Raw genomic sequence first — 23,474 nt, forward strand, 5'->3', positions numbered from 1 at the left:
TTGAGCATTTTTTCACACGCTTACTGACCATTTGTGCATCTTCTTTAGTGAACTATCCGTTCAAATTCTTTGCCCAGTTTTAAATTGAGTTTTTGGGCTTTCTCTTGTTGATTTGTAGGAATTCTTTATATAGTCCAGATATTAAAACTTTATCAGATATATGATTAGCAAATAAATATGTTCTAGTCTATAGGTTGTCTTTGCACTTTCTTGATAGTGTTCTCTGAAGTACAAAAGTTTTAATTTTTGTTTTTTTAAGGCCACACCTGCAGCATATGGAGGTTCCCAGGCTACGGGTCAAATAACAGCTGCAGCTGCCGGTCTGCACCACAGACCCAGCCACAGCAGTGTTGGATCCGAGCCACATCTGTGACCCACGCTGCAGCTTGCAGCAATGTGGAATCCTTAACCTGCTGAGCAAGGTCGGTGATTGAACCGGCATCCTTACAGATGCTATGTTGGGTGTGTAACCCACTGAGCCGCAACGGGAAATCGCAGAAGTTTTAATTTCGATGAGTCCAATTTAACTATTTCTTTCTTTCGTTCTTGTGCTTTTGGTTATGTCTAAGAATCCATTGCCTCTTCCAAGTTCATGAAGATCTACTCCAATTCTAAGAGTTACTTGTTTTAGCTCTTACATTTAGGTTTTTTGATCTATTTTGAGTTATTTTTTGCTTATAGCATGAGGTATGGGCATGTAATTTAAATTCCCACCCAGCTTCTTAATAATCACGTACCCTTTGGTAAGTCCTTGAACCTCTCTAAGTTTCAATTTTCTTGTTTATAAGGTGGGACTAACAAATGGTACCTAAATCATAAGGTTATGGTGAAGCGATAAAGAGAAAATTTACATAAAGCACTTAGTGCAGGTCTTGAAGCATCCTAACTGCTCCATAAGCATGGGAGTTATTACTGTTATAGTACGAACAATGAGTGAATGCCTTCAGAGTGGAGGTGCCAGAAAAATGGGCAGCATTTCTGAGACCGGGATTCGGGGCGGGAGAAGAGGCTTGCTTAGTCAGCCTGGGCAGCAGAACTGGGATTTCAACGGGAAGGTGGCCCTGGACGGATCGCTGCCTCCTGATCACCTCTAGGGATTGGTGAAAATTCGAATTCCAGGGCCCTTTCCCAGAACTACTGAAAGGACACCCCCCCCCTCGCCAGGCACAGGACCCCAGACTCTGCATTCATGTCAGCTTCTCCAGAGGCATCCTTAAGCGAGCGGGGCCGCGGTGGGGGTGGAGGTGGTCGCGCCTGCAGCGCCGCTTTTGACCTGCGGGGGGCGGCCGAGGGGCCGGGGCGGCCACGGCGGCTGCGCAGAGCCTCTCTCCCGCCCGGGCCTGCCCAGCGCGCTCCGCCCCGCTCAGCTGACAGCTCCGAAGACGGAAGAGGCGGCGCGCAGGTGGAGTCGGGCGTCTCCGGGCTGGGCCGCTCGTGGAGGTGAGCGCCCCGGCGCTCGGGTGCAGGGCGGAACTTTCGGGCCCGGCACGGCGGGGCGGTCGGAAGGTACGGTGCGGACCACGCTCCGGCGCGCGGGGCAGAGACGGGCGGCCGGGCTGGGACTGCCCGGCGGGGGTCAGCTCCGCCGACCTGGGACGGGTCGCCCGCGGCCCGGCTGAGCCTCCCGGGGCGCTGCGAGGAGGCCGGGGACGGTCCGGGCGCGGGTCCTTCCGGAGGGTCTGGACCGGCCGGCACCTGGCGCAGCGCCCACCGTGTCCGGGCGCCGGGCAGGGAGCGGGGCCGGGGCCTGCCGCCCGGCGGTCGGTGAGTCGCGCCAGCAACGACTCCACACGCCCGGCGGGGAGCGGCTCCGACCCCGCGGCGGCGGCGGCGACGTCGGGGGCCCGCACGGCCGGGCCTGGGGGCCGGGGAGGGTTTTCCCAGGCCCGAGGGAAACCCGGCGGAGGAGGGGCTTCCCTCCCGGTGCGGCGGTTTCCGGTTTTTGCCCGAAGTAACGTGAAACGAATTCTCTCCGTTCCGTGGCACTGGGGTTACTCTCATTCTTGTGTTACAGCTGAAAAACAGGGTGGTCTGAAGCCGGGTTCGGTTCTGTATTCGCTGTGTGACCTTGGGCCAGAACGGACTTGAAATGCCGTTTTGTTCTGCGTAATGGAACTAGTAATAGGACTTGCTTCCTGCGGTTATGGGGAACGAACAGGAGTTAATGCATTTGTAGGGCTTAGCACAGTGCCTGACCCACGGCAAGAGCTAAGTTACGTTTCTTACTGTTCTCGTGATGACCAAGCCATCCTCCTGCTTCTAGTGGGCTGTAGCCGTGCAGTCCCTGAACTTTGATTCTAGTCCCCCATTTCAGGTCCCTGCATCTCAGCCCAGTTCATTTCTTACTTTTTCTAATGTCGCATGCAAGGCACTGCTAGAAGCCGGGAATCGTATACACAGGGGCTTGATCCTTGCCCTTAAGGAACAGTGATAGGAGAGGCAATAGGAGAGGAAGTGCAAGTCCACAGGAGCAGCTGCAATGCAAGGTGGGAATGTGACAATGTTATAGGAAAGTTAGAGTAAAAGTTTGCTGGGGTTTTTTTGTTTTGTTTCTAGGGCTGCACTTGCGGCACATGGAGGTTCCCAGGTCTGCCACCTACACCACAGCTCACGGCAATGTCAGATCCTTAACCCACTGAGCGAGGCCAGGGATTGAACCCGCAACCTCATGGTTCCTAGTTGGATCTATTTCCGCTGCGACACAGTCGGAACTCCTAGTTTGCTAGATTTTTAAAGACATGATGTCTGACTGGAAATTTCTACGTGGAATAGGGGCTGTGGCGTTGGGTCCTGCAGGCTGAATGGATAAATCAGAAAGAAATCGAGGTCAGCAATCTGCAGGAAGGGACTGGGGCCCGGGGTGGATCTTGAGGGGCTGCTAATGGGAAACCCTGTTTGGAGCCGAGCGTCTCAATCTTGGCCGCACAGTAGAATTAAAACTGTTGGACTCTGGTTCGGATCCTCAGTGTCGGAAAGTGAGACACATGAACTCGGGGCGATCTCGACAAGGCTCTTTACTTCTGCGGAAGGACGTGGGTCCTCAGAAAGCACGCAGAGAAGACAAGACCCTCCCTCTTTATCCCTAAGGCAGGTGGTATACCTGTCCCCTTCCCATGAGTCAGGTCAGGGTGCACATTCTTCTGGGTTGGCTCATTGGAAACACGTTGTTCCTGGGAGAAGAGGGGACGAGGGGGATGGAGAAGGGTGTCCGAGGAAGCAGGAGCAAAATGGAGTAGCCAGGACTTCCTTTGATGGAAAGGACCTATGTTAATTCTCACGGAATCACGTGGAGCTTGGCTGCGGAGATTTTAAAAAGCTGCTCCTCAGGTGATTCTCCTGTGCAGATGAGGTGGGGAACACTAACCTAAAACCACAAACTCTAAATTCATCTCCATTTATACTGTTTAAACAGGAAGAAACAAAAAGCTCAGTTATATCACCACTGTGTGCTACACTTGGTAAAGCTGTTTACAATTGCATAAGCTAATGTTGTGTTCCCTTGTGGCGCAGTGGAAACAAATCCGACTAGTATCCAAGAGGACATGGGTTCCATCCCTGGCCTCCCTTTGTGGGTTAAGGATCCGGCGTTTCTGTGAGCCATGGTGTGGGTCGCAGATGCAGCTCGGATCCCGAGTTACTGCGGCATAGGCTGGTAGCTTCAGCTCTGATCCTACCCTTAGCCTGGGAACTTCCATATGCCGCAGGTAGGGCCCTACAGAGCTAAATAAATAAATAGACAGATAAATAGCTAGCTAGCAAATGTGAAAAGACTTGGTATGGTACCTAATGATAGGTGTTTAGTCGATAAATCGATCCCGAATTTCGTTCTTAGCTTATTTGGGAGTCACGCATCTCAGAATCTGGACGGCTACCCCTCTCCCTCCTTCCCAGTTAAGAAGCCTAGTAAAGCATTAAGAATAGAACTTTAAAAAGTTTGTGTGTGTGTGAGCACCTTTATTTTGTTTTTAAGTATCCTGCTATCATGCTTAAATTCACCTGCTGTTAATCCCTGTCAGGATTAATTCATGAGCCGTCGAGAGGAAAAACTGAAGGGGGGCTAGGAAATGAAGGAAGAGAAGCAGAAGAGGAAAGGAAAAACAAACACAAAAGCCCCCCAGGAAGGGGTTGGTCGTGGAAGCTTGTTGGGCTGTCCTCTGATAGGACCTCGGTGTTTCTTCTCAGCTCCTCCCAGGGCTGAAAGCGTCAGATAAGAAAGGCACTCTCATCGCAGGGGACAGGCAAAGTGTCCCTTCAGCGACACGGCTCACTTAGGCTGACCGCGAGAGTGGCATGTATGCAGCTATAGATGAGGATTGACCGTGTGTTTAAATTCCGAATTTAAACTTGGAGAGGGTCCTAACACCATCTTTTGTAATTTTTTTTCTGCAGATGGCAGGCTTTCTCTGGTGTTTCTAGTATGAATTCCACATCTCGGCCTTTTATCCAGCTCCAGCAGTCTCAGCTCCATCATCTGGAGGACAAATGAAATTTGCATGAGTTGCAAACTCTTGAGCTGAATGAAATACGGACTGCAGTGCTAATATCCTTTTCTTCTAGTTGTTATTAACAGGTACTAACTGACCTCACACAGAATATGTCACCGTGTCTTTTTTTTTTTTTTTTTTTTTTTGCCATTTCTTGGGCTGCTCCCATGGCATATGGAGGTTCCCAGGCTAGGAATCGAATCAGAGCTGTAGCCAATGGCCTACACCACTGCCGCAGCAACACAGGATCCAAGTGGCATCTGCCACCTACACCACAGCTCATGGCAATGCCAGATCCTTAATCCACTGAGCGAGGCCAGGGATCGAACCCGCAACCTCATGGTTCCTAGTCGGATTCGTTATCCACTGAGCCATGACGGGAACTCCTGTCACTGTGTCTTAAACAAGGACATGGTTTAATCAGAACCATTATCTGCTGGAAAAATAAACCTTTTGAAGATGGACATTTTGAATGAATTCGTCTAAATTTTATAGTGTCATCTTTGATAATGTGAAAAAGCATGTCCTAACTTTGCTTTGTGCGTTTCAGTTTAGAAAAACATTTCAGCCGAGAGGGAGCGTATTTGCCCCTGCCATTATCGTTGAGTGTTTTAATTGACGATGATAATTTGGGGTTTGTTTTGTTAACTTTCACAGAGTCTCACTACATATTTTTCGTACGTTTAAATTACCTGACACGGTGGCACATCTTTTCGTTGCTGCGATTAAAAAAGCGTTGCTTCACACTTGACGTGTAGTATATTTTCACTGTTGATGTTACCTAAAATGATGATAAATCTTAAAAGTGACGTGACAGAATTTGGCGTGATTTCAGAAATGTAATGTTATTTTGCTGCTTCTTTCGTTTTCTGTCTTACATGGCGGCTGTCCCTGTTTGGAACAAGTAGGTCTTGCTTGTGGGAGGCTGTCCTGAGCATTCCAGGGTGTGTAACAGCAACCCTAAAACAGCCTACTAGAGGCCAAGAGCATCCTTTTCCCACAAGAGTTGTGACAATCAAAACCATCTCCGGGCGCAGCCAGGAATCTCCCACTGGGAGAGGGAAGAAAACCGCCCCCAGCGGCGCACACCCTGTTCTGGAGAATGCCCTTGTCCTTGCCCTTGCCCTTGCCATTGCCAGAGGCACTGAGGTTGAGAGAACCTGCCCTAGAGATGCCTGTGGGTTTGAAAAATTGATTCATTTTATTTTTATTTATTTTTTGGTCTTTTTGCCTTTTCTAGGGCCGCACCCGTGGCATAGGGAGGTTCCCAGGCGAGGGGTCTCATCGGAGCTGTAGCCGCCAGCCTACGCCAGAGCCACAGCAACGCGGGATCCAAGCCGCATCTGCAACCTACACCCCAGCTCACAGCAACGCTGGATCCTTAACCCACTGAGCGAGGCCAGGGATCGAACCCACAACCTCCTGGTTCCTAGTCAGATTCATTAACCACTGTGCCACAATGGGAACTCCCCAAAACATTGATTTATTTTAAAGACGCCTATCACCTATGCTTGGACTACTTTGGTGAGCAAGGCACTTGGCTAGGTGTAGTGGACAAGTCAAGGTAATGTGTGATTGGTCCTTTACGATTTTTTTTTCGGATGGTCTTTTTTCCCCTGAATCATACCTAACTGATAAAGTCAGCAGTCGGAGGCACCACAGCCGTCCTTTGTGGAAAAGGCTGGTGCTGTTGCAGAGCTTCTGGAACATGAGCCCTGCCTGGCATTGTTAGTTTGACAGAAGAGTGAGAACATCGGCTGCTCCTCATCCGGTGGCGGCGAGGAGCCTTCTCGGGGGCGGGCTGGGGGGCGGTGGTCGTGCCCTAGACCTTTGCAGACGCTTCCTCGCCTTTCCTGTTCTTAACCGGCTCGAATGCTTGTCTCCCGCTCCTCAGAAAGTTAAATGTCGTCGGAAGACCGAGAAGCTCAGGAGGATGAGTTGCTGGCCCTGGCGAGTATTTATGATGGAGATGAATTCCGAAAAGCAGAGTCTGTCCAAGGTGGAGAAACCAGGATCTATTTGGACTTGCCCCAAAATTTCAAGATATTTGTGAGCGGTCAGTTCATATTATCTTAAACGGATTTTTCTAAATAAAGGTTCTTCTCAATTTCTTAGTGTACCTAAGTTATTTATCATCTTGTGTTTCAAGGCATCAGTGGTAGACGGTAGGGTTGCAGATTTAATGCCTGTTGCTGCCTTCATTGAAAACTGGGCTGGGAGGGAACAGTTTTCAGTTTGATTCCGCCTTTATGACCCTGAACTGGGATATTACCCTGCGTGTTTCTCGCATCCTAATAGGCTCACTAGCACTTCATCAGCTATGAGTCATTGGCTGTTAAATAGGGGTACTAAGAGAGAAAATGAAATAATGGATGTGAAAATACTTGGAAAGATTTAAAGTACTGTGGTGGTGGTGAATAATGTTTGGTTGCCAGCAATTTTTCAGCCACCACACACATATGACAATATGCTGCTACTCTGTGGTCTTTGGCTTCAGAAAAAAAAATTAAAAATTGGTACTTTGGGTAGAAATGTTCACACAGGACATGGATGCAAACTTTCTCAGACGGTTTATACTGTAAAGGCTTTGAGTGAAGAGAGTAAATGTAATCATTTAAGATGAAACTTGGACTGCGAGAGCGTTGTGTGTTGTATCTTGCCCTCAGGTTGACATCACTGTGTTGGCACAGATTCTCCCACCTATGATTCATGGGTAGTTGGCACATGCTGATCTAAGTAGGTCATGGCTCTTTGATTGGAATAAGCGTCCTTTTCTTTAGATTGTGTCTTTAATCATCTACTGTAAAACAACAGCAACAGGAAACATTGTGTATAACTTGCTCCTTAGTGGTGGGAGTTATGCTCAAAAGTGTATCCAAGAATAAGCTGTGTATCTTCATTTTTAATTTCATGATGCGTAGTAGATTTTTTAAGGGCTTACAAGGTTTTTTTTTTTTTTTTTTTTTTTTTTAAGGTGGTGGCTACGAAGTAAAACTAGGAAACCGAAAGGGCTTTGGGGGAGGGTTTTTGTTCCCTCAACTAAAGCGTTAAGAGTTTCTGAGCGCCGCTCAACAGTCATAGACACTCAAGTGCTGATCAACTGCTCCTTTCTAACCTTTGTTTTTGGTTCAGGCAACTCAAATGAGTGTCTCCAGAATAGTGGCTTTGAACACACCATTTGCTTTCTGCCTCCACTTGTGCTGAACTTTGAGCTGCCACCAGATTATCCATCCTCCTCCCCACCTTCATTCACACTTAGTGGCAAATGGCTGTCACCAACTCAGGTTAGACCCGAACCTAATTTCTCCTATCCGTTTTTAGAAACCTAAAAAGTCCTCTTTAAGCGACGGCTACCTTGGTGATCTTGAATTCAGTGCATGAAGAACAAATGGGTTTGCTTTTGTAATTTTTTTTTTTTTCCTCTTGCCTTCATGAATCCTAATGTGAATGCCTTGAAAATGTTTGGTGTTTCAAAAGGAATGGCACTAGTTAGAATGATTTATCCTTAAGAATTGTAGTACAAGTAATTTTAATCAGGTGTATTGTTTCTTTGCTTGCCTTGCTATTTTCCCATTTAATCTGCATTGTACTGGAGACTAGAGATGCTCCTCTTTTCCCTTAAGCGTTGGTGTTGCTTTTTTATCCATTCCTTAAATGAAAGTTTTAGTTGTAATTAGGAGAAATAAAGTTGAGCTAATGTAGTTATAATGAATTGCCTGAGAACACAGAAAAGTGCTTTTGCTTTTATTTATTTATTTTTTGTCTTTTTTTGCCTTTTCTTGGGCCGCTCCCGTGGCATATGGAGGTTCCCAGGCTAGGGGTCGAATCGCAGCTATAGCCACTGGCCTACGCCAGAGCCACAGCCATGCGGGATCTGAGCTGCATCTGCGACCTACACCGCAGCTCACGGCAACGCCAGATCTTTTACCCACTGAGCAAGGGCAGGGACCGAACCTGCAACCTCATGGTTCCCAGTCAGATTCGTTAACCACTGCGCCACGACGGGAACTCCCGCTTTTGCTTTTAAAAGTCTGCGTATTTAGGACGGAATCGTAGACCGCGCTCCCCTGGGCGTAAATGCACAGGACTAGAAATGTGTGCGATCCCTGCAGAGAGCCCCTGAAGGCTTGAGATCATTTCCTCTGGGTTATACATCCTTTCTTGGTAACAACCTCACCTCTTAATTGAGATGTAAATAGGGCTGGAAGCTAATATAACGTGTTCTGGGATAGATAACGGATCAATAGCCGCTTCCCTTGCAGACGTCTCGATGGAGATTGATAGGCCGATGTATTAAGACGAAAGCGGTCAGGGTTCCTTGAGCTCAAGGAACAGCCTGTCAGTTTTTCCTTTCGGATCAGGTAATTTTCGTTCCCCACCCCTGCTCATCACCAGCCTGATCCCCGGGTGAGAGTGCTTTTGTAAAATTGGACTTATGTTTTACAAACCACATTAAGCTTTAAAAAAAAAAAAAGAATAATCCTTGCAGGGTAAAAAGGAATCTTACCCTGCATTTTCGTATCTGTGCCAGAGGCAACCCATTCAGGACAGTGGATTCTTTGCTCAAAAGAATATCGGGGATGTCTGCCATTTAGATCCCTGAGCATTGACTGAATTATTCTTTTTCTCTTTTTTTATTGAAGTCTAGTTGACTGAATTATTTGAATTATTATAATGTCCTTACAAGTGCATGTGTGCCCTCCACACACACGCATGCACAAGACAAGGGCAGATGAACCACGCGTGGGGTTAGTGTTTCAGATTTTAGCCGGAGAGCATCGACTTAACGCTGGCCTTTGGGATCAGGGAGAAGGTTGCTTGAACTTTTATGTTACACGTCTAAAATTACAGTACGGGCAGTTCCCATCGTGGCTCAGCAGTAACGAACCCAACTAGTATCCATGAGGACTCGGGTTCAATCCCTGGCCTTGCTCAGTGGGTCAAGGATCCGGTGTTGCCGTGAGCTGTGGTTTAGGTGGCTGTGGCTCTGGTGTAGGCCGGCGGCTACAGCTCTGATTAGACCCCTAGCCGGGGAATTTCTGTGTGCCACAGGTGCATCCCTAAAAAGCAAATAAATACATAAAAGTAAAATTACAGTAGGATTCTCCATCAAATAAGTTTTTGTCCGTGCATTTGGCATTTTGATGGGTCTCCTATTCCTTCTTGGTTCAGTTTCTTGTATGTTACCAGACTCTGATTCCTTGGTGAAAGCACCGAATCCTAACCACCAGGCCACCAGGGAACTCCCCAAAGTCCTTGGCGTTGTAAATTTCACCTGTGGATAGTGAAGTTGAGGCATGGACCTGTCTCTCACTGGGTTCGGTTGGCAGACAGCAGTGGGTTTCGTTTTCTAGTGCTTTTCGTTATTTCTCTTCCAGTATGTGTGCACGACGGTCTCTCTCCTGCTCTTCTCTTTCTGCCTGCCTAGTTCCTCGGGCTTGTGTCGATCCCAGACGCCTCCTTTGAGAAGGGCCCAGAGAGGAAAAGAGGATGCAGGAGAAGGGCTTCTGCATGGGACTCGGTGGCCCGCAGCCCTCACAGCCTCCCTTTGAGTGTTTATTAGAGTTCACAGATTCCAGCAAGTTTCTGGTTGATCGGATAAGCACATTCATGCAAGTGTAGAGAAGCCTTCGCTGTCCGATCCTGAACTAGTCAGTGTGGGTTTAGGCTTGTGCGTGTGTGGGCTTTAGTGACCAGCACGACTTGGCACAGCATGAGGACGAGAGAACGGGCACCTATTTCACTTGGTATTTAAATGTACGCGTTTATTTGCATCTGGAAGGCGTATTTTTTGGATGTTTACCTGAAAAGAAAAGCTGTTTATGACTCCCGAGCTCTCCTTACTGATATTTTACATTCGTAATGGAAGAGCTTCTTATATTTGCTTTTCGAAGTGAACAGACCAGTTTTAAGGGGGAAGTGTTGAAATAATTTCAACTTTGGTTACTGAGGAAACCTGAGCTTTCCCTGGCGCAGCCAGATCGTGTTGAGGGCTTGTAATCAGGCCCAGGTTTGTGGGTCTGCCGTCGCCTGTGAGCCAGGGCTGGGGCAAGCCCGGTTGCTCAGTGAAACTCTGTTTGTCAGTCCGAAGAATGAGGACTCTGAGGTTAGATTCTGTTAGCGATGCTTTCCCGTGAGTTGGCTTCGTCACAGGACTAAAAAAGTTAATTTTAAAACTGGGATGGCATTTTTAAACCCGTATGTTTGCGATCATTATTGCAGGGTATCTACAGGGCCAGGACGCCAGAAGAATAGAAATTGTTCACTTTAGAACTAGATCCCTTTTCCTACATGAAATAGACAGCAATACTTAAAGCGAAGAAAAACAGAACAGAAAAAGTCCTCCAGTTCATTGGCTCAGATGTAAACTGAATTCTGCATCTGGTGGCGTCTTGCCATTTCTCTTGTTTTCATAGTCCTTTATTTACTTACTTGTTTACTTATTTTTGGCTTTTTAGGCCCACACCTGTGGCATATGGAAGTTCCCGGGCTAAGGGGCAAATCAGAGCTGTAGCTGCAACCTACACCGCAGCTCACGGCACCGCCGGATCCTGAACCCACTGAGCGAGGCCAGGGATCGAACCCGCGTCCCCTGACCCACGACGGGAACTCCCCATGGTACTTCTTTTAGCTTCCGGCCTTGTGTTCTCCTGTGCTAATTTGTGTTGCTAACTAGTTTTAAGAAGCGCTCCATTGAGAGCGCTGGTGCGGTTTTGCAGCACAGTTTTATCACAGCAGTAAAAACGTCGTGTTAGGAAGGGGAAAGGCCCAACCTCAAACGGTTTCAGGGGAGGTCAGGAGTTCACATCGTCACCACCATCTTTCCAAGCTCACCAGCGTTCTCGTGTCCTCTCCTAGCTGTCTGCTCTCTGCAAGCACTTAGACAACCTGTGGGAGGAGCACCGCGGCAGCGTGGTCCTGTTTGCCTGGATGCAGTTTCTCAAGGAAGAGACCTTGGCCTACCTGGATATCGTCTCTCCCTTCGAGCTCAGGCTGGGTTCTCAGAAAAAAGTGCAGAGAAGGGCGACTCAGGCCTCTTCCAGCCCCGAGCTAGATTTCGGAGGAGCTGCTGCCTTTGACCTAGACCAAGAGGAAGCTGTGGACGAGAGAGCCGTGCAGGATGTGGAGTCCTTGTCCAGTCTGATCCAGGAGATCTTGGACTTTGATCAAGCTCAGCAGATAAAATGCTTTAACAGTAAATTGTTCCTGTGCAATATCTGTTTCTGTGAGAAGCTGGGGAGCGAATGCATGTACTTCTTGGAGTGCAGGCATGTGTACTGCAAAGCCTGTCTCAAGGACTACTTTGAGATCCAGATCAGAGATGGCCAAGTTCAGTGCCTCAACTGCCCAGAACCCAAGTGCCCTTCAGTGGCCACTCCTGGTCAGGTAACTCTCCTCTGTGCTGCCAGCTGCCCCCTCAGTCTCTGTCACCAAGGGAGACATCCTCTCAGCGCCGTCCTTGGTAGGGCCTGGGGCCAGCCCGTGCTGTTTTTCCCGTGTGTTCCTCAGGCGTGCTGCATCTTCCTTCCCAGCTTACACTACAGCTACAGCTGTAGACGCTGCCTCTGCTGGCTTCGGAATGGGAGGCCCCTGGCAGGGACGAGCATTAAGAAAGCAAAGGCATTTTGGTGATTTGTTTTGTCCATCTGCCAGGTAGGGGCACTACTACCTTGTTTTGTGTGAGTTTGGATCCGAGGGCACGGACAGCCAAATGTTTGCAGACTTAAACGCAACGACAGCCTGCTTGAGAGTTCCCGCTGTGGCCCAGTGGGGTAAAGATCCAGCGGTGTCTCTCTGGGAGCAAGGGTTCAGGCCCTGGCTCAGTGCAGTGAGTTAAGGAGCTGGTGTTGCCACAGCTGTGGAGTAGGTTGAACCTGTAGCTTGGATTCAATCTCTGGCCCAGGACCTTCCATATGCCACCGGTACCGCCAAAAAAAAAAAGAAAAGAAAAAAAATATATGTGTGTATATATATATATATATATATATATATATTTCAGCTTTATTAAGGTGTAAATATACCCATTTAAAGTGTACAGTTTGCTTAGTTTTGACAGATGTGTAGACGCATGTAACCCCCATCTCAGTCAGGATACGGACTTCCCATCCTTGGCTTGATTTTGAGGTGAGATAGAGGGTTTTAATTTACGTGCATCTGGCTTATACCAGCGTCCTAAGGATCTCTTCAGGGTCAGAGCTGGTTGGGACATCATCAGACCTGTGACGTTGAGTGTTTTCCTCCAGGTCAAAGAGCTAGTGGACGCCGAGTTATTCGCCCGCTACGACCGCCTTCTCCTCCAGTCCACCCTGGACCTGATGGCAGACGTGGTGTACTGCCCCCGCCCGTGCTGCCAGCTGCCTGTGATGCAGGAGCCTGGCTGCACAATGGGCATCTGCTCCAGCTGTAATTTCGCCTTCTGTACACTCTGCAGATTGACCTACCATGGGGTCTCTCCGTGTAAGGTGACTGCAGGTGAGCCGTGACTGCGGGCACTCAGTCTCCCAGTGCAAACAGCCTTATCGCTTCAGTCCTTGAGTTTGGAAGTGTCTGTTCAACAGATGGTTTTGTGTCAGCTACTGTCCTAGATTCTGGGGATGGGGTACAGCAGGGACCAAATGCCCTTTGTGGAATTTTCCTTCTCATGGGGGAGATAGGCAGACAAAATAGGCAAGAATATTAGATGGCAGTGAATACTGAAGAGGGAAAAATAAATAAGCCAGGGGCAGGAGGTGAAATGTCCAAAGGGAAAGGGGCTTGGGATTTTATTGAGAAACACCAGCGAGGCCTCGCTGGCAGCGTGGTTTGAGTGAAGGCTTGAAGGAGGTGAGGCGACAGGCCACGTCGGGGGCGCATGCCGGGGACGGAGCGGCCAGGGAGTTTGTGTCTGTGCATATAGAGTACTGTGCGTCCTGGAAGGCAGGCACGGAGCATCTCAGCGGTCCCTGTTTCCACGGTGCACACGTGTGCTCGGCCGTCACGTGCTTTCTCCGTGCGCCCAGGGAGGCCTCGGGATCTTCCCCAACGCAGCGCTTCAGAAGGCCACCCTCTGCGGAGGTGGGCACAGAGAGGGCACCCTGTTAGCCACTTCTGCTCTGGATGAAGATGAAGAGGTCAGGCCCTTGACACCAGTTTAACTCGACTTTGGGGACTTAGCCTTCCTCAGACCAGCAGGGGTGATGGCCATAGCTGCTTCATGAGGTTACTGTGAGGTCGAAGTGACCTGTTGTCGTGCCACTCAGACTTGGTAGGGTTGTTACACTGGCCTGTGACATGACCAGTGCAGAAATTGAGAGTCAGGGTTTGAAACTGTAATGGCGATTTCCCAGAGTAATTTTATGTCGGTCAAATATGATAAAAATTTAGGCTTAGGTTTTTTGTCTCTATACTCTCATTTTTCAAGTTATTCATTTGATTCTGTTTTGCAAAGGTATTGGTCCTTGACATAGTGGCAGGAAAAAACTGGTCCTTCACCATAGTTTGAGAAGGGGCTGATGCATGTCAAACGCAAAATGGTAACTTTTTTTTTTTTTTTTTTTGCTTTTTTGGGGCCGAACCTGAGGCACATGAAGGTTCTCAGGCTAGGGGTCAAATCAGAGCTACAGCCGCCGGCTTACACCACAGCCACAGCAATGTGGGATCCGAGCCACGTCTGCAACCTACACCATAGCTCACGGCAATGCCGGATCCTTAACCCACTGAGCAAGGCCAGGAATTGAACCTGCAACCTCATGGTCCCTAGTCGGATTCATTTCCACTGCGCCACGACGGGAACTCCCAAAGTGGCAACTATTCATGTCGGTGTTGCTGTAGTCACCAGTTATTAGCAGTGTCATTATCTCCCAGAGAGTCCCCGGAAGGGAAATGAGTGAATACGGTACTTGCAGGTGCTTGGAGCAGAGCCTCAGGGTTACGGGCAGAGGGGCTGGAGAGCTCAGCGGCGTGAAATAGAAGCCTGGGCTTCGCTTCTGTAGCCTCGTCCCTGAGGGGCTGCAGTGCAGTTCGGGGGTTTAACAGTGCTCGGGGGGTGGGGGAGACCCCAGATAGCGGCGGGGCTCTGGCGCAGTTAGAGATCTCCTTTTCCGGCTCTGTGTGTTAGATGTTACCGCAGAAGATGTGTGATGTACTACTTGTTTTATTCTTTGAGAGCATCACGGTGATACCTTTTGTCCTTGAGACGTCTAGGACCACAAAAACGCTTTGAATGAGTGGAGGGGCTCAAAAATGGCAGGATAAAAACATTCGTGTCTCCTGCATCTGCGTCGCAGTGATAGAGCCTGGGAATGAAGCCACCGAGAAAGGCTTCTCAGCCGAAGGAAAAGTGCAGGTAGCACCTGCCCCAGAGGATGTTTGCTGCATGAAAAGGGAGACGGGCCTCTAAACTGTATGGAGAAAGCAAACTAATAAATAACTTAGCTAGAACATTCTTGAGAGAGGTCTTTAAGTCATTGTGTTGAGCCATTAAGGTAATAGAATTGTGAGCAAAAGCTTTTGTCTGCCAGTGAGGCTTGGGGAAAGGCTGCCTGTTGGGTTGGAGGTAAGTGCTGAAGCGGTGGGAACCCGACTGAAGGGTATTGAGGGGCCAGCTTGACAGGAGGACCTTTGCAGTGCCTGTGGGTGGTGCGTTTTCTTCACCGGCTGTTTTAATATAAAGTCGTCCGCAGCTGGTCTTTGCCCTTGAGCCAAAGGTGCTGGTGCTGGCCTTGGGAGGCCTTGTTATTATCAAGTGGTGCCTGTTTCAACCTTTGTGTCATTCACATAAGTTAATCTTTGACTGTGTACCGCTAGTTGCACACACATAGCAACATTAATAACTCACAATCTCAGGGAAAAGATTATTATTCTGTCACCCTTATTACCAAGTCCAGGTTTTCTGCTTGGAAGATTCCTCTCTGTTCTCTGTCATTTGTGCATGGGTGATTTTTATCTAGTTGCAACCTAAATAGGTTTTTCTCCTGGATTCCTTAATGAGTATCTTGTTTTGTTTTATTTTATTTTGTTTTATTTTTGTCTTTTTCTAGGGCTGCGCCTGCGGCATATGGAAGTGCCCAGGCTAGGGGTCTAATCGGAGTTGTAGCCGCCAGCCTATGCCAGAGCCACAGCAGCGTCAGACCCAAGCCTCATCTTTGACCTACACCCCAGTTCACAGCAACGCTGATCCTTAACCCACTGAGTGAGGCCAGGGATCAAACCTGCAACCTCATGGTTCTTAGTTGAATTCGTTAACCACTGAGCCGCGACGGGCACTCGGGAATATTTTATTTATTTGTTTTTAGGGCCGCACCTGCAGCATATGGAGATTCCCAGGCTAGGGGTCAAATTGGAGCTGCAGTTGCCTGTCTACGCCACAGCCACAGCAACACCAGATCCAAGCCGTGTCTGCCAGCTACACTGCGGCTCACGGCAGTGCCGGCCGGATCCCTAACCCACTGAGCAGGGCCAGGGATTGAACCTGCCCTTTCCCGGATACTAGTTGGGTTCGTTTCCTCTGAGCCACAATGGGAACTCCTGTAACTAGTATTTTGAGTTATAATCATCCTAATTATAAGTTTTAATAACGAAATATTTTGTCATTAAGTAGTTTCCTCACGCATAATGATTCCCTAGACACTTAATTTGTTTGCCGTTGTTACATGCACCCCTGTGCCTCTGACTTGACTTTGGGTCACTTCCTTATGATAAAGTCCCAGGTTAGCATTGCTGAGTGGTCCAAGGTCATGGCCGTCTTTAATGGCTTTTAATCTGCATTACAAAGTTGTATAAAAGTTAATTTTCCATTTCACTTTCTAGAAAAATTAATAGACTTACGAAATGAGTACCTGCAAGCAGATGAGACCAATAAAAGGTTTTTGGAGCAGAGGTATGGTAAGCGGGTGATTCAGAAGGCCCTGGAAGAGATGGAGAGCAAGGAGTGGCTAGAAAAGAACTCCAAGAGCTGCCCGTGCTGCGGGACTCCCATAGAGGTACGGTCTGGGGGGCAGACTTGGAGGCAGAGCTCCTTGCCAGGCTGTTACGATTCCCTCGCGAAGTCTTTGGACTTAGTTTTATGACTAATGAAGACGACACATGTTGGGTGTTTGTTAAGCCTCCTTACCTGGCGGATGCAGATTTGTTACTCAGGGTCGTTATTGACCTTACCTGTGTGTGGACGTCCCTGTGCAAAGTGCTTTCACACGGCGGCAGGGGTGCTCGCATTAAATCCACTTCAAAATCAAGTGGGTTGTGAGGAGCCACACTAGAGCTGCAGCCAACTCTGAATTCATCTGTGCGATTTAAAAAAAAAAAAAAAATCAGGAGTTCCCGTTGTGGCGCAGTGGTTCACCTATCCGACTAGGAACCATGAGGTTGTGGGTTCAGTCCCTGGCCTTGCTCAGTGGGTTAAGGATCCGGCATGGCTGTGAGCTGTAGTGTGGGTCGGATCCCGCGTTGCTGTGGCTCTGGCGAAGGCCGGCGGCTACAGCTCTGATTCGACCCCTCGCCTGGGAACCTCCATATGCCGCAGGAGCAGCCCTAGAAAAGGCAAAAAGACCAAAAAAAAAAAATTAATTAAAAAAAAAAAATCAAGCCTCATTTCTCAGAACTATTTATCCTGGATTTAGCATACATGTTTAACAAGTACCTGCTTAGGAAAGAGCGACATCTTGAGTCAAAATAGACAGATACATCTATTGCTTCTTAGTAAAACCCAAATGTCTTTTGCGTTTAATTCTCCTGCTCCAAGCCGTTATATGTGAGCTGATCCTGATGGTCAGTTACTCCATTAAGGAAACTGGCCTTCTGTTTAACCACTTCTGACACACCTCAGCTCTGTGATAGCGTGGGGAACTTGGTACCAAATGCTCATTTAGATTTACGTAAAAAGTTTAAAATCCTACATCCTAAATGCAGACATTTTAATGTTAATGTAACTCCATTTCACTTATACATGTTTGGTTTGTATCTTCTGTTTATCAGAAGAGATTCTGCGAAGTCTCTAGTTGTAGAGACACCTGCTGTGTATTTTCTGTATTTCACCTGTAATGCAAAGGAATTAGGCTTTAGTAGTTATCAGTGTGTTCCCTGCATATCTCAACCCTACCGTAGACAAGGCCGGACGGAATCATTGCGGCATGTGCCTTTCTCTTCTGCTTTTGCAGCCTTGATATTTTTTCTCTTTCTGTCTCTCCCACCAGAAATTAGACGGCTGTAACAAGATGACATGTACGGGCTGTATGCAGTACTTCTGCTGGATTTGCATGGGTTCCCTCTCTAGAGCAAACCCTTACAAACATTTCACTGATCCTGCCTCCCCATGTTTTAACCGGTACGTATATCAGAATCCCTAGGCTCAGGAGCAGTTTTTGGTACTCGATTTGCAGACCTCAAGTCCAGTAATTTTGGTCTTTTTTTTTTTGTCTTTGTTGTTGTTGCTATTTCTTGGGCCGCTCCGGCGGCATATGGAGGTTCCCAAGCTAGGGGTCGAATCGGAGCTGTAGCCACCGGCCTACGCCAGAGCCACAGCAACGCAGGATCCGAGCTGTGTCTGCGACCTACACCACAGCTCACGGCAACGCCGGATCGTTAACCCACTGAGCAAGGTCAGGGACCGAACCCGCAACCTCATAGTTCCTAGTCGGATTCGTTAACCACTGTGCCACAACAGGAACTCCTTTTTTTTTTTTTTTTTTTGGTCTTTTTTTGATCAAGTCCAGTAATTTTGATTTAAGTACTTCTCTTTTTTAGAAAATACTTGTATGTGTTTTCCACCACGCATGAATTTTATTAAAAATGAGTTTTGTGGAGTTCCCGCTGTGGTACAGCTGGTTAAGGATCTGGCCTTGTCTCTGTAGCAGCTTGGGTTTCAGGTTCAGCCTCCGGCCCCGTGCAGTGAGTTAAAGGATCTGGTGTTTCGGCAGCTGTGGCACAGGTCCCAGCTGTGATTCAGATCCGATCCCTGGCCCACAAACTTGTACATGCCACGGATGCAGCCACAAAAAGGTTTTTGATGTAAATATACTATCTGGGAATTTTATTTCTAATTCTCTTCAACTTTTTATAGTGAAAAATTTTAAACATACATGAGAGTTGAAAGAATAGAATGGGGATTAGTAGGATATCTTCCACCAAAATGAGCAACTGATAATATTTGGCTGTGTTTGTTTTTTAAATTTATTGCTGAGCTGCTCAACCCAAGTTGGATATACAATGCCTCTTCTCTATGTACTTCCACACGTCGTTACCAAGATAAGTCTTCTCCATAACAGCACTACTTCAAAAAGTTTAACAAATAATAGTAAAATATTTAAAAGTACTCAGCTTCACCTAAAAATATCTTTTTTTTTTAATTTTTATTTATTTATTTTGTTGTCTTTTGTCCTTTTAGGGCCGTTCCCGCGGCATATGGAGGTTCCCAGGCTAGGGTTCTAATCGGAGCTGTAGCTGCCGGCCTACACCACAGCCACAGCCACACCAGATCTGAGCCACGTCTGTGACCTACACCACAGCTCACGGCCACGCCGGATCCTTAACCCACTGAGCAAGGCCAGGGATTGAACCTGCAACCTCATGGTTCCCAGTCGAATTCCATTACGCTGCACCATGACGGGAACTCCTATCTTTTTTAAAAAAAAATTTTTTTTTCCGATTTCATTTATTTTATTATTTCTGAAACTCCTGGTTTAATCCTTTGTGACTGAGCAATTTCAAGTTCAGTTTTTTTTTTTTAATCATCACAACCCAATTTTATAGCATTTCCATCCCAAACCCCCAGTGCATCCCCCCACCCCCACCCTGTCTCGTTTGGAAACCGTAAGTTTGTCAAAGTCTGTGAGTCAGTGTCTGTTCTGCAAAGAAGTTCGTTGTGTCCTCTTTTTAGATTCCACATGTCAGTGAGAGCACTGGATGTTGGTGTCACCTAACAATATCTTTTAAAGCTGTTTTATTCTGCAAGGATCTAATTGAGTTCAGTCATTTTATTTGGTTCTTTCTCGTTAGTTTTTTTTTGGTGGGGGGGGCTGCCCTGTGCCACGTGGAGTTTCTAGGTCAGGGATCAGATCAGAGCCACAGTTGCAACCTGTGCCGCAGATGTGGTAACACTGGATCCTTAACCCACTGTACGGGGCATTGGACCTGCCTCCCAGCGCTCCAGAGATGCCACCAGTCCCATTGCACCATAGCAGGAAATCTGTCTTTTATTTTATTATTTTTTTTTAGTTTATTAATAAACAAAAGTTTATCCCCTTTTGTTTGTTTTTGCATGTGTGGAGAGGAGCGCTGCCTTTTTGCAGAGACCGACCGGGCTGTGGTCCTGTGTAACCCCTTGCCTTCCGGGGTTTTTGGTTCTCCGTGGTGTCTTTTAGTTTGTTTCTCTATCCTCTCTATTTCCTGCAAGGTGGAAGTTAGACTAACGTTTGGCTAGATTTAGAGTAACATGCGTGACAAGAATACTTCGTGCGGGGCCATGTACTTCATGTTGTGTCACTTCGGGTCCATGGGGTCAGGCTGTCTCACTGTCAGTGTGACACTCCGTTCTGTCATTTGCTCCGCTGTCAAGCTAAGTTTTCTTTTTTGTTCTTGGTATGGGACCTGTAAGGTGATTCCTTGGCACAAGGTGAATATCCTTGTCTCCTGCAGCTCCATTCTCAGCATCACCTGATAGTCTTGGTTCACAGGCAGCTGTGGAGGAGCTACAGTCATTGGCGTGATCCAATTACACGTTGAAAGAACCAGCCCTGCCCATGAACCATTGGACATACGGTGTTGAAAATTGCATAAATTTTCAGTAACACAAGGGAAAGAAAGCCAGTTGGCAGGTGAAACATTCTGCACCCGGAGGGTGTGAGGATGGAGAGAACGGAGGGATTGGCACCGCGTAGAGCGCTTTCCAAGCTCAGCTTCTCGAGCGCTGGACTTGCCCGGGGCTGGCTTCTGCCGCGTACGGCACACACGGCGTATCAGATGTGTGATGCCCGTCTCCCATGGTTATTTATCCTGGGCCCAAGGGAGTTGTCTGAATCCCAGAAGGGCTGTTGGTAGTGACTTTAAGGCAGCTCGTTCAGAGGGACCCATGTGTCAGCCCTTGATACAGTTGGGAGAGGGGAAGAGTTACAAAGATGTCATCAGCAGAGGGCGGAAAGTGTGTTTGAGGACAGGAAAGACATTTATATTCCGTGTCCGTCAGGTGTATTAAAGTGCCTCTTACTTTATGCTTCCAGGTTGTTCCATGCCGTGGATGTTAACGGAGAGGTTTGGGAAGATGAGGCCGAAGACTAGCGAACACCTGCTGCTCAAGCGATGGCAGTGGAATGGTTTGCCCTAACTTGGCAGGATTTTTAGGGTACCATCGAGGTAGAAGATAGGGAAGAACAAGGTCTATGTTTTCATGTGATACTACTGATTTAGCACATTCAGACATTTCTCATTGTAACATAATTGAGGAACTCTTAAGCCAAAGGTTTGGAAAATATTAAATATTACAGTGTGCCCGAAGCTTGAGTAGTGAAAAATTAAATATTTATTTTCTTCCCCACGCTTAGGTCAGGAGAGAGAGGTCAAGATTTAAGCTCGCCGACCTTTTTATCTCTGGGAAGCATCCCTCTAAGACCTTCTTGGGGAGCTCCCTCAGTCCTGCTCCTTACAGCCGGGCGGGCAGAGCCTTGTGAAAATTGTACCGAGAGCCTGGACTCGCTCCACACTACATTCCCTCCAGCCCGAATTTTTGCAAAGTCACTTTTCTTCGGAGGAAGCCCTTTACTCCAGAACTGATTGGATGGCCCAGTGTCATTTCGATCGACTGCTTTTCAGAATAGAAATCTACAGATAATTCAGATTTTTTTTTTTTGATACCACAGACACTGTGGGTCACTTGGTATATTTATTAATGCTGTATAGTCCACCGGTTTTGAGCCACATCTTGAACGTACCGATACTGGCTCAGAAGCACTTCCACCCCATTCAGCCTCGCTGTTTCTTCTGGGCTGTAGAGCCTGGATTCAGAGCAACTTGTCTTTGCTACCTTGGGTCCTGCCTTCTCTCCATTGACCTCAGCCTGCCTTTCATTGGTAAGGACAATGTTAATATTAGCTCCAGCAGCTCATATTTTTATTTCCTCTGCTGGGAAAGGAGAAAGTCTAATACGTTCCCACCTGAACAAGCTGAACTCTGTATATGCTTTTTGAACACGATAGCACCATACCTCCAGTGCTGACCTTCTGAATTCTGTTTAAAGGGCTTCTCTAATGAGCTGTGGACATTTGTCTTCCTCTCCTCGTTTTATTTTGCACCAGCAGTGTTCCAGGGGTCATTTTGGCTTGATACCTAGAGCCGTGTTTCCGGGTTTTGTTGGCTTTTTGCAAAATTCTTCCCTTCGGGTTTGGTGAGTGTCTTGGTAGCAGAGTAAGATGGGGGAAGAAAGGCCAGGGGATTCAGTTGCAGCCGTGCAGAAGCTCTTTTCTCCTTCCCTGTCATTGAAAAGTAGGGATCATCTGAAACCATTTTATGTGTGTGTTATCCAAAGACTGCGGACTGTTTCTGGATTGTCAATAAGGATGCTTAATCTTAAAAATAAAAATGATTTAAAAATTGTCTTATAATTAGAGCAGAGTTGCTGCTGTGTGTTCTGTCACTAAGGCAACGGGTGACATTTAAAGGCTGTATAGCGTATACCACATCTTCTCAGAGTGAGCTGAAGAAGTCATGAAACAGTGCCTCCTCTTCTGGCTGGGCTTGGGACTGACCTTAGATTTTAGGGTCCATGTTTTGTTTAAACCACATGGATTTCAAATCAGCACATTTCATGTAAGGTCTGCAGCTGGCTTTAAGAGTAAGTTGAAGATGAGACATGGGAGTTAAAACATCTGCTTATACACAATGTCCTTGAAAAGCGTGACTCTTCTCAGGGACTGGATTTGAGTTTATCTCAAGTCGTTCACTAGCAGCCGCTCAGAAGTTCTGTGGTTCATGGGCTGGTGGATGTTTGCTTAAGGTTTTTATTTTAGGGTTCTGCACATGATGTTGATGATGCAGCGGAGGTAGGAAAGAGGCCTCAGTTTTGTGCAAGAGATGGGAGCGGGTTTCTCTATAGCCTGAAGAAACACGCCAGGTGCTCGTTAGTGTCCAAGACTGGCCGTGTCCGCCTTCCTTGGGTGCGGCGTCTTCCCCTCAGGTTTCACAGAGGCAGTAGATCTTGTAGAGTCTTACTTGGGAGGCACGAGCTACGAGCTAATTTTAGGATGGTTCACTTTTGGGGAGAGTGCTTCTGTCTCTGAGTAAAATGAAGGATTGGGGTATCCCCTGCCATGTGACCTGAGAAATAAATGAGTTTTGGAAATGTTGGTATAGTAAGGAAGCCTTTCAGAGGACACAGAGTTTTCTGCATCCAGCTGAGTTTCACGAAGGACTTTTTTTTTTTTTTTTTTAAACAAGCAGACTGAAGTTGCCATAAACTGACAGGAACCTTCTGGGTCCTTCTGGTGGCAGTGAAAGAGCAGAGGATCCCTTTGCAAATTACCGAAACTAGTTTGAAGAGAGTGCATCTCTTGATTTTATATAAACGGCTTGGATCTAAAACCGATAAATGAAAAAACCTGCTGAGTAACTTTTTCAGTCTCTGTGGAGGTTTTGTGACTTTTTAAGCTTGGGATTGAACTAACTTAAAGGTTTTCTTTCCTTTGCCAGTTGAGTTAAATCTTGTACCGTTCATTTTTAAAGTAAATGTGTGTTAGGGTCGTTGCAGGTTTCCAGAAAAATTGCAAAGCTAGTACAGAGAGTTCCCACCTACCCCACACCCATTTCTTTATTCTTCCTATCTCATGTTATGTAGCATATATTTCTAATGAACATTTAAAGTATGATATATTTTTAATGAACATTATTATTAATTAGTGTATACTACAGATTTCCTGAGTTTGTTCCTAATGACCTGTTTCTGTTCCAGGATCCCATCCGAGATGACATATGTGACTTTTCGTCATCATGTCTCCTTAGGCTCTTGGCTGGCACATTTTTATTAGTAAT

The 23,474-nt window shown here is 47.3% G+C and overlaps 1 protein-coding gene across 10 annotated transcripts; it reads left to right on the plus strand.

The window, feature by feature from the left end:
• On the plus strand, window positions 1,356–22,056 carry RNF14 (ring finger protein 14). Of its 10 annotated transcripts, none has more exons than XM_021084944.1 (10): window positions 1,522–1,764; window positions 2,015–3,087; window positions 4,390–4,570; window positions 6,379–6,540; window positions 7,617–7,768; window positions 11,343–11,870; window positions 12,728–12,956; window positions 16,272–16,444; window positions 17,654–17,784; window positions 20,675–22,056. In XM_021084944.1, exons 4-10 carry the CDS (start codon window positions 6,387–6,389, stop codon window positions 20,730–20,732), a joined length of 1,425 nt encoding a protein of 474 aa, XP_020940603.1. In that variant the 5' UTR covers window positions 1,522–1,764; window positions 2,015–3,087; window positions 4,390–4,570; window positions 6,379–6,386; the 3' UTR covers window positions 20,733–22,056. The 10 variants fall into 10 exon arrangements, with proteins under 10 accessions (XP_020940605.1, XP_003124055.1, XP_005661830.1 ...); XM_021084943.1 differs by lacking the exon at window positions 2,015–3,087 and adding an exon at window positions 4,017–4,292; XM_003124007.4 differs by lacking the exons at window positions 1,522–1,764; window positions 2,015–3,087 and adding an exon at window positions 1,357–1,440.

This window comes from Sus scrofa, chromosome 2 (genome assembly GCF_000003025.6).
Source record: "Sus scrofa isolate TJ Tabasco breed Duroc chromosome 2, Sscrofa11.1, whole genome shotgun sequence".
NCBI lineage: Eukaryota > Metazoa > Chordata > Mammalia > Artiodactyla > Suidae > Sus > Sus scrofa.

Excerpts from the sequence above, each read along its gene's own strand:
- RNF14 (XM_003124007.4), top strand. The coding sequence starts at position 6,387 with ATGTCGTCGGAAGACCGAGAAGCTCAGGAGGATGAGTTGCTGGCCCTG. Across the intron at positions 11,871-12,727 it reads CAGTGGCCACTCCTGGTCAG|GTCAAAGAGCTAGTGGACGC; the intron begins GTAACTCTCCTC and ends GTTTTCCTCCAG. Across the intron at positions 16,445-17,653 it reads GCTGCGGGACTCCCATAGAG|AAATTAGACGGCTGTAACAA; the intron begins GTACGGTCTGGG and ends CTCTCCCACCAG.